This window comes from Bubalus bubalis, chromosome 24 (genome assembly GCF_019923935.1).
Source record: "Bubalus bubalis isolate 160015118507 breed Murrah chromosome 24, NDDB_SH_1, whole genome shotgun sequence".
In the NCBI taxonomy this organism is placed as follows: domain Eukaryota; kingdom Metazoa; phylum Chordata; class Mammalia; order Artiodactyla; family Bovidae; genus Bubalus; species Bubalus bubalis.
The window spans coordinates 23,517,279-23,530,223 of NC_059180.1; the positions used below are offsets into that span (position 1 = coordinate 23,517,279).

At 43.5% G+C, this 12,945-nt stretch overlaps 1 protein-coding gene across 1 annotated transcript in view; it reads left to right on the forward strand.

Moving 5' to 3' along the window:
• Positions 1-11,491, forward strand: part of DNAH3 (dynein axonemal heavy chain 3) — a 242,044-nt gene extending 230,553 nt beyond the window's left edge. Inside the window, exons 58-61 of the mRNA XM_025274559.3 lie at positions 1,008-1,150; positions 3,688-3,892; positions 4,898-5,035; positions 11,098-11,491. Of these exons, the coding sequence (XP_025130344.3) occupies positions 1,008-1,150; positions 3,688-3,892; positions 4,898-5,035; positions 11,098-11,451 (840 nt within the window). The 3' untranslated portion in view covers positions 11,452-11,491. The remainder of the gene's footprint in view (positions 1-1,007; positions 1,151-3,687; positions 3,893-4,897; positions 5,036-11,097) is intronic.
• The last annotated feature ends 1,454 nt before the right edge of the window (positions 11,492-12,945 follow it).

Consider the following 12,945-nt stretch of genomic DNA (forward strand, 5'->3'; position numbering starts at 1 on the left):
AAAAAATTTCCAGAAAGTTCCAAAAAGCAAAACTTGCATTTGCCTCACTTCAGCAGCTATTACATGACATTTACATTGTATTTACCACTATTTACATAGCATTTACATTGTTTTAGGTAATATAAGTAATCTGTAAATGATTTAAAGTATGAAGGGAAGGAGAGATGTGTGTAGGCTATATGCAAATACTACACCATTATACATAAGGGACTTGAGCATCTGTGGATTTTGGTTCTGCAACCAATTCCTAGTGGATTCCAAGGGATGACTGAATTTGGTTTCTTGATTTGGTTCATAGTACCATAAATGGTAATACATGTGAAGATAAAGCAGCCTGGTTTGTGTGTCTCAGCTTAGGAAAGGAAATAGCTCTCACAGTGGGAAGGGGGAAGAAGTATACATTTCAGCTTCCCAGAGTCACAGCATGGCAGAGCTGTGTGTGTCTCCCACATTCAGGTCCTCCTACTCCTCTTCCTACTCTTCCTCTAGGCCTAGTCCATTCCTTACTTGGCTAAATTCACTGGGCTATTCTTGCTCAGTGCTGAGGAATGGTCTACTGCCTTCCCAGATGTCCATGTCACTGGCTCTGAGCAAAGTCCCATCTGTACCAGGAGCTGGTTCTTAAGGAGCTGGCTATGAGAGCCTTGGGAGATTGTCTCTCACGAGTGACCTTGAAGACTGGAGGAGCTCTGCAGGGTTCAGCACTTCCCTAAGGCTACCTGGCTAGCTGAGCAGGAATTCCCCGTCCAACCCTCAGGCCTTCGCTCTGGCCATGAGAACAGGACTCTCATTGTTTGGCTTAGAGGCAATGTCCTCCCTAAGTCTGGGGCCAGCAAGGGTAGCCTCCATACCTTCAAGGCAGAATTGGCTTCTGTAGGAAAGTTCCGAAAAAGCTCCTATAGACTAAGTTTAAAAAGACAAATGCTCACTGCCTTAGGTTTACCTGGACAAAGTCACAGCCCAGGGGCCTTGTTTCTCATTCACCTCTCTAATGCTTACACTTTAAGGAAGTGGTTGAGGATCTGGCCCAGGACATACTCTCCAAGCTTCCCAATGAATTTGACTTGGAGTTGGTCATGAAGTTGTACCCTGTGGTCTATGAAGAATCCATGAACACTGTCCTAAGGCAAGAGCTCATCAGATTCAACAGGTGGGCTATATGGTCTTACTTGGATCCTGGGAGTTAGAGTGTGAGGGGAAGGATCTAATAGGCAGTAACTAGAAAGGACACTTGATAAAGGTTGCTGTGCAGAGTTGGTTTGCCCTACCTGCAGGAAGGCCTATAAATAGGGGCATCCCAGCATGTGTTGGTCCAGGGTTAAATCATTCCTTCTATTCATTTGCTCTTATTCATTCACGTGACATCTGTTAAGTGGGGTTAAAACCAAAAGGCTAATAGTGAAAGTAATCATTAAAGCCACTTTTATTGAGCCTTTATTACCAGATACGGCTCCAAGTACCACTCAAGCCTTTGCATTCAAATCACACAATAGTCTTATGTCCTATTGGCTCCTCAACCAAGCACATACACCACATGTCTGAACCTGCGACCACAGACTCCAAATGCTGCTGTCTCTGTTTTTGCTCAATGGTCATTGCATAAAGGGACAGCCCTGACTCTGAAAGACAAGGGAACTGGAAGAATTTCATCTAAGAATTGATTAACCTCCTTAGTTTTAGTGTTACTGTCTAGAGTCAGTAGTCAGTTGGCCATATGGGTAACCAAGCAAAATACAGAGTGTGAGTTAAGGTTGCTGACTGAGTCAGTACCTTCGTATGATAGGATGCAGTCCTCATTTATCCAGACACGAGGCCAGTGGCTTTCCTTCTTTGCCACTCATTTGCCCCTAAGGTCATTGGAGCTCTTGGTGATTACAGTCAGCTTCATTAGCCTTTGGGCTTTGTTAGCAGCTCAGCTGGTAAAGAATCCACCTGCAATGCAGGAGACCCCACTTCAATTCCTGGGTCAGGAAGATCCATTGGAGAAGGGATAGGCTACCCACTCCAGTATTCTTGGGCTTCCCTGGTGGCTCAGCTGGTAAAGAATCCGCCTGCAATGCAGGAGACCTGGGTTTGATCCCTGGGTTGGGAAGATCCCTTGGAGAAGGGAACAGGCTACCCACTCCAATATTCTGGCCTGGAGAATTCCATGGACTGTGCTGTCCATAGGGTTGCAAAGACTCAGACACAACTGAGTGACTTTCACTGGCCTTTACCACTGGCCATTATAATGTAAGAGAAGAGGGTAACAGCACTTATATTTCAGTGATGCTCAGGATTAATTACACTGGGCAATACTGCAACATACCTTCCCATTACCCTCTTTTTTATTGTCTATTCACCTAGTGGTATGAGAAGCCCAGAATGACAGTTCAGCTTCCAGTTCAGGGGAACCGTTATTGCGTCTTCTGGGGCAAACTTTCCTCCTTGATTACTAAAAATCTTGAAACTAGCAGAGCTCATAGTTTCAAGAATAGAAATAGAACTTTTGCAAGTAGCTCTTTAGGTTTAATAGAAGTCTGTGGTATAATCCCTCAGAGGGTAGTTTTGCTCTTAACTCCTCAGCCAAGTGTATATACCAATAACGTGTTTGAACCTTAAATTCCTCTTAATATAAATGTTTAATGGTTACACATTCAGGAATCTGTTTCTTGGGTTTAAGCATTCTCATGTCCATTTGGCTAGGATTCCATAAATCTTTGGACATGACAAGCTCTCTCTGGTGGCAGATTCATTGGCACTCTCAGGTCCCCCTGGACTTGGTGAGTCCCCACAATAGAGGCCAGAGACAAAGGCAGATGATCTTAGAATCTTTTAGGCTGCCCCTTCAGCTACCTTTTCTCAGGTAGGCATGAACCTCATAGTCTATAAAAAGAATTTTGTTTTTAAAACAAAGAAGCCTTAAAACTGCATTACCCTTTGACCCAGAAGTTCTATTTTTACTAAGAATATCATTATAAGTCTCTGCAAAGTTTGCTATAGATGGATGTCCCTGCCTGCTGCTAAGTTGCTTCGGTCGTGTCCGACTCTGTGCGACCCCATAGACGGCAGCCCACCAGGCTCCCCCGTCCCTGGGATTCTCCAGGCAAGAACACTGGAGTGGGTTGCCATTTCCTTCTCCAATGCATGAAAGGGAAAAGTGAAAGTGAAGTCGCTCAGTTGTGTCCAACTCTTTGCGATCCCATGGACTGCAGCCTACCAGGCTCCTCCGTCCATGGGAGTTTCCAGGCAAGAGTACTGGAGTGGGGTGCCACTGCCTTCTAGTAATGTTATTTACAGTAACAACAATCTAGAAATAATATGCTTCAGCAAGAGGAATAATTAGATAAAATGGAACACCTTGCAGTCATTAGAAACTATGATTTTAGGTACGCCTCTATTGAATAGGAAAGATGTTCCCTTTATGCTAAGAGAGAAAAACAAATTACATATATATATATAATCCCATTAAAAATAATTTGTGTTTACATATAGAAAAATCTAGAAAGATATACATCAGAGTTATCTTTAGGTGGTGAGATAATGGGTGATTTAATTTTTTCTCATCTTTACAATTCTTCTCTCATGAATGTATGTTATCTGACTTTTTAAAGGGAAGAAAAGTAAAAGGAGACTTGGAGTCAGTGCACTTGGGGTAGAATGAGGTCAGTGGAGAGCCAGGCTGAGTCTTCTCCTTCGTTCTTGCAGATTGACAGCAGTGGTTGACAGAAGCCTCATCGATCTTGGCCGAGCAATTAAAGGGCAGGTTCTGATGTCCTCAGAGCTGGAGGACGTCTTCAGTAGCATGCTTGTGGGTAAAGTGCCAGCCATGTGGATGGCAAAGTCCTACCCGTCACTGAAGCCCCTGGGGGGCTATGTGGCTGACCTGCTAGCCCGCCTGGCCTTCTTCCAGGTACCTCGGAGTCAGGGTAACTGGGCACCTGGGACTCTCATTCAGGTGGAGAGGACATTCTGAAATGACAGGTTAGAGCTGGAAGGGGATAGGGTAGCCACAGAGCATCCTGGATTGAGCACCTACTGGAAACCCTTACTAGGGTTGAGGACAGGAGGGAGACTTTCAAAGTCCTTGAAAAGTTTATAGCCTATAAAGGCAGGAGTAGGAACGAGAATAAATGCCACAAACCGATGTGTCATGGGCTACATACAGCTCATGGGCTAATAGATAGATTTCATTTGGCTATCTGGTAATTTAAAAATCTGAGGGCTTCCCTGGTGGCTCAGTGGTAAAGAATCTGCCTGTCAATGAAGGAGACAGTGGATCGATCCCTGATCCAGGAAGATCCCACATGCAGTTGGAGCAACTAAACCCATTCACCACAACTACTGAGCCTGGGCTCCAGAGCCTGGGAGCCACAACTGTTGACCCCATGTGCCACAACTACTGAAGCCCAAGCACCCTAGAGCCTGTGCTCCTCAACTAGAGAGTAGCACCTGCTTGCTGCAACTAGAGCAAAGTTTGTGCAGCAATGAAAATCAATACAATTTTTAAAATATTAAAAAAAATTAAACTTTGAGCTAGCATATACGGATTATTACATATAAAAATACAGATGTTTTTCTTGCAAAAAAAGGAAGACCTGAATCAATGGGCCTGCATACCTGCATGGCAACTACTGCGGGAATTGAGTAGCTGTTGCTTAGACAAGACATATATTTTCTACTGCTATAGTCCCTCCCACTGTCTGCTGTATCCCTGACACCAGCTTGCACCAGTGCTTTTTACTTCAAATTGGGAAAATATAAGATAAAGGAAAATATAAGATAAGCCTACAAAGTCTGCCTGTTTCCAGAAAAATGAGAAAAAGCCTATTTCTTTATGGGACTCATTTTTATTCTTGCCGTTGAACTATCTTTGATGTATTACTGATTTTGCATTTTTATTTCTGTGGTTCTCTAGGAATGGATTGACAATGGACCTCCTGTGGTCTTTTGGATCTCTGGATTCTACTTTACACAGTCTTTTTTGACAGGTGTCTCTCAGAATTATGCTCGGAAATACACCATCCCCATTGACCACATTGGATTTGAGTTTGAGGTAGGGGCATTTTAGGGTACAACAACTCAAAGGGGCAACCAGAGAAAGCAGTGTTGTTCATTTCCTTGAGTCCAAACATTTAGATGTGTTAAGGTTCAACTACTTCTGAGATGATACAAATGAAGTATTTAGCATGACTTAAAGTAGCTCCAAGGAGAAGGAAATGGCAACTCACACCAGTATTTTTGCCTGGAGAATCCCAGAGACGGAGGAGCCTGGTGGTCTGCCGTCTAAGGGGTCGCACAGAGTCTGACACGACTGAAACGACTTAGCAGCAGTAGCAGCAGCAGCTACTTTGGAGCAAAGTAGCTCCAAAAATTATCCCCAACAGAACCAGAGGATTCCCAATGCTTTGTCTCTTGTGTATATAAAAAAGGAGTCTTTCCAGAGGAAAACTCTGCCACAGTTGTACCAAAAACAATGAAAGCATATTCCATAAAGTCTATTCAACATGGTGGACTTTTCATTTGGAAGGATGTTAAAGGTCTCATGTAGGGCTTTGCTTAAAGTCAAAGGATGCCAATAGTCAAGAATCACCCAATCCATATTTGGGAGAAAGTAGTAAGACAGACTTTAATAGAGCATTGTAGAATTTTAAATTTTATGGAAAGATCCTTTGAGATCATCTCATCCAGACATCACAAACTAATTGCCTTAGATTTTAATTTAGTTTATAAATGAAGTTGACTGGCCTTTGTTGTTGTTGTTCAGTCACTCAGTTGTGTCTGACTCTTAGGGACCCCATGGATGTACACCAGGCTTCCCTGTCCTTCACCACCTCCCAGAGCTTGCTCAAACTCATGTCCATTAAGTAAGTGATACCACCCAACCATCTTGTCCTCTGTCGTCCCATTCTCCTCCTGCCTTCAGTCTTTCCCACCATTAGGGTATTTTGTAATGAGTCTGCTCTTTGTATCAGGTAGCCAAAGTATTGGAGCTTCAGCATCAGTCCTTCCATTCAATAGGGTTAATTTCCTTTAGGATTCACTGATTTGATCTCCTTGCAGTCCAAGGGAGTCTCAAGAGTCTTCTCCAATACCACAGTTCAAAAGCATCAATTCTTTGGCGCTCAGCCTTCTTTATAGTCTAACTCTCACATCCATATATGAATAGTGGAAAAACCATAGCTTTGACTATATGGACCTTTGTTGGAAAGGTAGTGTCTCTGCTTTTTAATATGCTGTTTAGGTTTGTCAAATCTTTCTTCCAAGAAGCAAGCGTCTTTTAATTTCATGGCTGCTGTCATCATCTGCAGTGAGTTTGGAGCCCAAGAAAATAAAGTCTGTCACTGTTTCCATTGTTTCCCCAACTATTTGCCATGAAGCGCTGGGACCAAATGCCATGATCTTACTTTTTTGAATACTGAATTTTAAGCCAGCTTTTTCACTCTCCTCTTTCACCTTCCTCAAGAGGCTCTTCAGTTCCTCTTTGCTTTATACCATAAGGGTGGTATCATCTGCATATCTGAGGTTATTGATATTCTCCTGGCAATCTTGATTCCAGCTTGTGCTTCATCCAGCCCGGCATTTCATATGATGAACTCTGCATTTATGTTAAATAAGCAGGGTGACAATACACAATCTTGACATACTCCTTTCCCAATTTTGAGCCAGTTTGTTGTTCCATGTCCGGGTCTAACTGTTCCTTCTTGACCTGCATAGGTTTCTCAGGAAGCAGGTAAGGGGGTCTGGCATTATCATCTCTTTAAGAATTTTCCACTGTTTGTTGTGATCCACACAAAGGCTTTAGCATAGTCAATGAAACAGATGTTTTCTGAATCTTTCTTGCTTTTTTGATGATCCAATAAATGCTGGCTATTTGATCTCTGGCTCCTCTGCCATTTCTAAATCTGGCTTGAACATCTGTAAGTTCTTAGTTCACTACTGTTGAAGCCTACCCTGGAGAATTTTGAGCCACTTGACTTCACACTCCAAGATGTCTGGCTCTAGGTGAATGATCACACCATCATGGTTATCTGGGTCATGAAGATCTTTTTTGTATAGTTCTTCTGTGTATTCTTGCCACCACTTCTTAATATCTTCTGCTTTAGTTAGGTCCATACCATTTCTGTCCTTTATTGTGCCCATCTTTGCACGAACTGTTCCCTTGGTATCTCTAATTTTCTTGGAGATCTCCAGTCTTTTTCATTCTGTTGTTTTCCTCTATTTCTTTGCATTGATCACTGAGGAAGGCTTTTTTATGTCTCCTTGCTATTCTTTGGAACTCTCCATTCAGATGGGTATATCTTTACTTTTCTCCTTTGCGTTTCGCTTCTCTTCTTTTCTCAGCTATCTGTAAGGCCTCCTCAGACAACCATTTTGCCTTTTTGCATTTCTTCTTCTTGGGGATGGCTTTGATCACCACGTCCTGTACAGTGTTACATACCTCCGTCCATAGTTGTTCAAGGGCTCTATCAGGTCTATTCCCTTGAATCTATTTGTCACTTTCACTGTATAATCATAAGGGATTTGATTTAGGTCATACTTGAATGCCCTTGTGGTTTCCCTACTTTCTTCAATTTAAGCCTGAATTTTGCAATAAGTTCATGATCTGAGTCACAGTCATCTCCTGGTCTTGTTTTTGCTGACTGTATAGAGCCTCTCCATCTTTGGCTGCAAAGAATATAACCAACCTGATTTCGGTATTGACTATCTGGTGATGTCCATGTGTAGAGTCGTCTCTTGTGTTGCTGAAAGAGGGTGTTTCCTATGACCAGTGCATTCTCTTGGCCAAACTGTTAGCCTTGCCCTGCTTTATTCTGTACTCCAAGGGCAAACTTGCCTGTTCCTTCAGGTATCTCTTGACTTCCTACTCTTGCATTCCAGTCCTGTATGATGAAAAGGACATCTTTTTTTTTTTTTTTTTTTTTTTTTTGGTGTTAGTTCTAGAAGGTCTTGTAGGTCTTCACAGAACCATTCAACTTCAGCTTCTTTGGCATTGGTGTTTGGTGCATAGACTTGGATTACTGTGATACTGAATGGTTTGCCTTGGAAACAAACAGAAATCATTCTTCCATTCTTGAGACTGCACCCAAGTACTGCATTTCAGACTCTTTTGTTGGCTATAAGGGCTACTTTATTTCTTCTGAGGAATTCTTGCCCACAGTAGTAGATATAATGGTCATCTGAATTAAATTTGCCCATTCCGGTCCATTTTAGGTCACTGATTCCTAAAATGTCAATGTTCACTCTTGCCATCTCCTGTTGACCACTTCCAATTTACCTTGATTCATGAACCTAACATTCCAGGTTCCTACGCAATATTGTTCTTTACAGCATCAGACTTTACTTTGAACGCCAGATACATGCACAACTGGGCATTTTTTCCACTTTGGCTCAAACTCTTCACTCCTAATGGAGCTGTTTCTCTGATCTTCTTCAGTACCATATCGGGCACCTACCAACCTGGGGATTTCATCTTTCAGTGTTATATCTTTTTGCCTTTTCATACACTCATGGTGTTTGAAAGGTTGGGGCCGCGAGCCATGTGTTACCCCGGGATTCATGACATCGGAGAGGATTTCAATCTGGGGCCAGAGACAAGTCTTGACTCCTCGGAGCTTTTTGTGTGGCCAAGTTTTATTAAAGTATAATAGAGATAGGGAAAGCTTCTGACATAGACATCAGAAGGGGACAGAGAGAGTGCCCGGTTGCTAGTTTTTAGCAAGGCATTTTATGTCTGTTAGCAATTTTCTAATCAGAAGAGACACACCTCCAATCTGAGGGAGTTTCACCAGGCCCCTCTCCCACAATATACATTTTGAGATAGAACAGGACAAGGTGTGTCATCCTCCAGCCATAAAGTAATTGACATGAATACTGGTTTGTTGAGTCATTATCAGCCCAAGCTTTGAAAAAAAAAAAAAAGTCTTGGGTGGAACCAATTTGAAGAAAGGCAAATTCTAAAGCAAATACGTAGTTTCATTAACATAGCTTAAGAAAAACATTTCCATAATAAAGCAGCACTGGTTAGCTCAAGGTCTGAGAAAACTTAAGTTCAGGCAGAACCAGGTGTTGTCAGCAGAGAATGGAAAAAAGTCTGCCACTTGCAATTAATTTTCTCCTACAGCTTGGGGACCTCTTACCGAGGCTGTTAACACCCTCAGGTTCTCAAGGCAACAATCAGATCAGATCAGATCAGTCGCTCAGTGGTGTCCAACTCTTTGCAACCCCATGAATCGCAGCACACCAGGCCTCCCTGTCCATCACCAACTCCTGGAGTTCACTCAGACTCACGTTCATTGAGTCAGTGGTGCCATCCAGCCATCTCATCCTCTGTCGTCCCCTTCTCCTCCTGCCCCCAATCCCTCCCAGCATCAGAGTCTTTTCTGAAGTGGTTTACCATTCCCTTCTCCAGTGGACCACGTTTTGTCAGAACTCTCCACCATGACCCATCCGTCTTGGGTGGCCCTACACGGCATGGCTCATAGTTTCATTGAGTTAGACAAGGCTGTGGTCCATGTGATCAGTTTGGCTAGTTTTCTGTGATTGTGGTTTTCATTCTGTCTGCCCTCTGATGAATGAGGACAACAGGCTTGTGGAAGCGTCCTAATGGGAGGATCTGGCTGTGGGGAAAACTGGGTCTTGCTTTGGTAGGTGGGGCCATGCTCAGTAAATCTTTAATTTTCTGCTGATGGTGTGTGTGGGGGGCGGGGGAGTGGTGCGGGGACAACACAGTGTGTTCCCTCCCTGTGGTTTGGCCTGAGGCCACACTATGGTAGAGGTAATGGCAGTAATGGTGACCTCCTTCAGAAGGACTTACTGCCAGCACACCACAGCTCCCAGGACTGTTGTAGTCCGTGCCCCTGACCTCATGGCAGGCCACTGTCAACCCATGCCTCTGCTGGAGACTCCTGGACACTCACAGGCATGTTTGGCTCAGTCTCTTGTGGGGTAACTGCTCCTTTCTCCTGCATTCTGGTGCACACAAGGTTTTGTTTGTGCCCTCCAAGTGTTTGTTTCCCCAGTCCTGTGGAATTTCTGCCGTCAAATCCCACTGGCCTTCAAAGTCGAATTCCTGGGGATTCTCAGCCCTTTTGCTGGATCCCCAGGTTGGGAAATCTGTTGTGGGCCCTAAAACTTTTGCAACAGTGTGAGAACTTCTTTGGTATAACTGTTCTCCAGTTTGTGGGTCGTCTGTTCGATGGCTCTATAGTGGAGCTAATGGCGACCTCCTCCAAAAGGACTTATGCCACATACCATGCCTCCCAGGTCTGCTGCCGCCAGAGCCCCTGTCCCCACAGGAGGCCACTGCTGACCTGTGCCTCCGCAGGAGAACACTCAAACACTCGAAGGCAGGTCTGGCTCAGTCTCTTGTGGGGGTCACTGCTCCTTTCCCTTGGTCCTGGAGCGCACAAGGTTGTCTGTGCCCTCCAACCATCTCTGGCAGGTCTGAGGTTTGATTCTAAATGTGATTTTGCCCCTTCTACCATCTTGTCAGGGCCTCTCCTTTGCCCTTGGATGTGGGCTTTTTTTTTTTTTTTTTTTTGGTGGGATACTACATTCTCCTGTCAATCGTTGTTCAGCAGCTAGTTATGATTTTCATGTTCTCACAAGAGAAGATGAGCACATGTCCTTCTACTCCGCAATCTTAAAGTTTATCAGCTCTGAACCTAATGGTATGCTGGGGGCTGGCTCATACTAACTCACCAGAGCCAGTTACAGGTGGCTGTTAAATAATGGATATGCTGAAATTGATCATGGTGGGGGCTCTTTACACCACAGAAATTGACAGAAACTACAAATCAAAGTTTTACTTCTTCTACTAGAGAACTATTTTACCAGCATGCAGCTGAATCTAACCCCTCACTTTACAGATCCATATTCAGAAAGGGGAAAGGTTATACAAGGCCACTAAGCTAGGTAATAGTTAATGTGGCCTCCTGGTTCTTGCTGACTGGAAATCAGACATGGCCCATGTAGCATGTAGGAATATTATCAGAGAAGTCTCAGTGTCCTGGGAGACAGACAGTAAAGCCAGTTTTTACCTTTTCAGTCTCTTAATGCTGCCTCATTTAGGAAAACAGCAGGTAACAATGGAACTCACAGCTTCCTGTCTTTCAGGTAACCACACAAGAAACAGTCATGGAGAGTAACCCAGAAGATGGGGCCTACATAAAAGGACTCTTCTTAGAAGGTGCCCGTTGGGACAGGAAAAAGATGCAGATCGGGGAGTCCTTCCCCAAAACCCTCTATGATCCATTGCCCATCATTTGGCTGAAACCTGGGAAAAGTGCAATGTTTCTGCATCAGAACATTTATGTGTGTCCAGTCTACAAAACAAGTGCCCGGAGAGGTACCCTCTCCACAACAGGGCACTCCACCAACTATGTCCTATCCATTGAACTCCCAACTGACAGGCCTCAGAAGCACTGGATAAACCGAGGAGTAGCCTCTCTGTGCCAGCTAGATAATTGATGGCATGTGTCTCAACACAGAAAATAAAAAATAAAAAGAGTATCGTTCTTGACTGAAATATAGCTTTCCTTTCTTGAGAGTCACATGGTATGATGATGATCACCAGGGAAGCCCCAAGGATGATGACAATTATATTAATGGAGCACCTGCTATGATCTAGGTATTTAGACCACTCCTATAAAGTAGGTTATTGTCCTTACTTGATGGGTGCAGAAACCAAGAAACCAAGATATAGAGAAGGTAATATTCTCCAAGTCAGGTAGTTAATAAAATAGTGGAGCCTAGTTTTGAATATAGGCAATAGGATTCTTCAGCCTAGACCTTGAGTCATGTGGCTAAGCTCCCTGATTTTTTCTTTTTCCTATTATTTTGCCATAACTGTCACTGAATTTTAATTGCTTCTCTCCTAGTCTGTTAGATAGTATCACCAACTCAATGGACATGAATTTGATCAAACTCTGGAGATAGTGAAGGACAGGGGAGCCTGGTGTGCTGCAGTCCATGGTGTTGCAGAGTCAGACATGACTTAGTGACTGAATTATACTCACTGTTGTTTCCATTTCAGTGAGGCAAAAATGGAGGCTTAGAAAAGTAACTAGTTCAATTTTACAGCTAGCCCGTGGTACCCAAATTCTTCACTAGCTTACACAGATGCGCAGAAATTTCGGGAAGAAAGGAGATATGGGAGAACCGTTATTTGTTGCTTGCCATGGTTTATCCTTGGGCTTTTAGATATCTTGCCTGTTCCTATGATTGTCTTCCCCTGTAGAAGCTCAGGAAGACTAAGTATCTTGTCTATGATCACCCAGTTTTTTCACACTGAGGAGCCAGATTTTGAGCCAAGGTCTGTCTGGCTCTAGAACCCATTCCTTTTTCACTGCTTCATGCTGCCTCCTTATTGAGGACGTGGGTATATTGTGATGTGGAATTTTAGAGGAGATGTGTAGTTCCAACAACCCTGTCCAAGAAATTTCTAGTTTATCACTATTTCTCCCCAGGGCCAGCTGGAAGAGAATCCCAAAGGAGATAAAAATAAAATTCTTGATGTATTCTCAGTGAACTCTCACATAGCTCTTTGGCTCTAATGGCTACCAAAGGCATTCCATTGGTCAGTTCACAGATGAGCAAAGACATAAGACTTCTTGAATCTTAATGTGTCTGGCCTGGCTTCCCAGCTTCTTCACTAGAAGAAACGTTCTGACTTGGACTTTTTTCTTGAACGAAGCTTCTGAGAACCACATAAACATATTTCAGGAAACTTGTTTCTTCATGGCAACATGGAGTCAATCAAATTCTGATTGAGGATTCTGAATTCTGAGGTCAGCAAATGATCTAATTGATCCTAAGTGCAAAAGCAGGATGGGGCTGGGGTAGTGGGGGGGTGGTGGCGGTGGTTCTCCAAATCTTGCCAGTGGGCAATAAAGAGTGAGGAGGAGACACTTTTTCTCAGCTCTAAGTATGTGGCTCAAGAGCTATTTTTTTTAAAGAAACGTA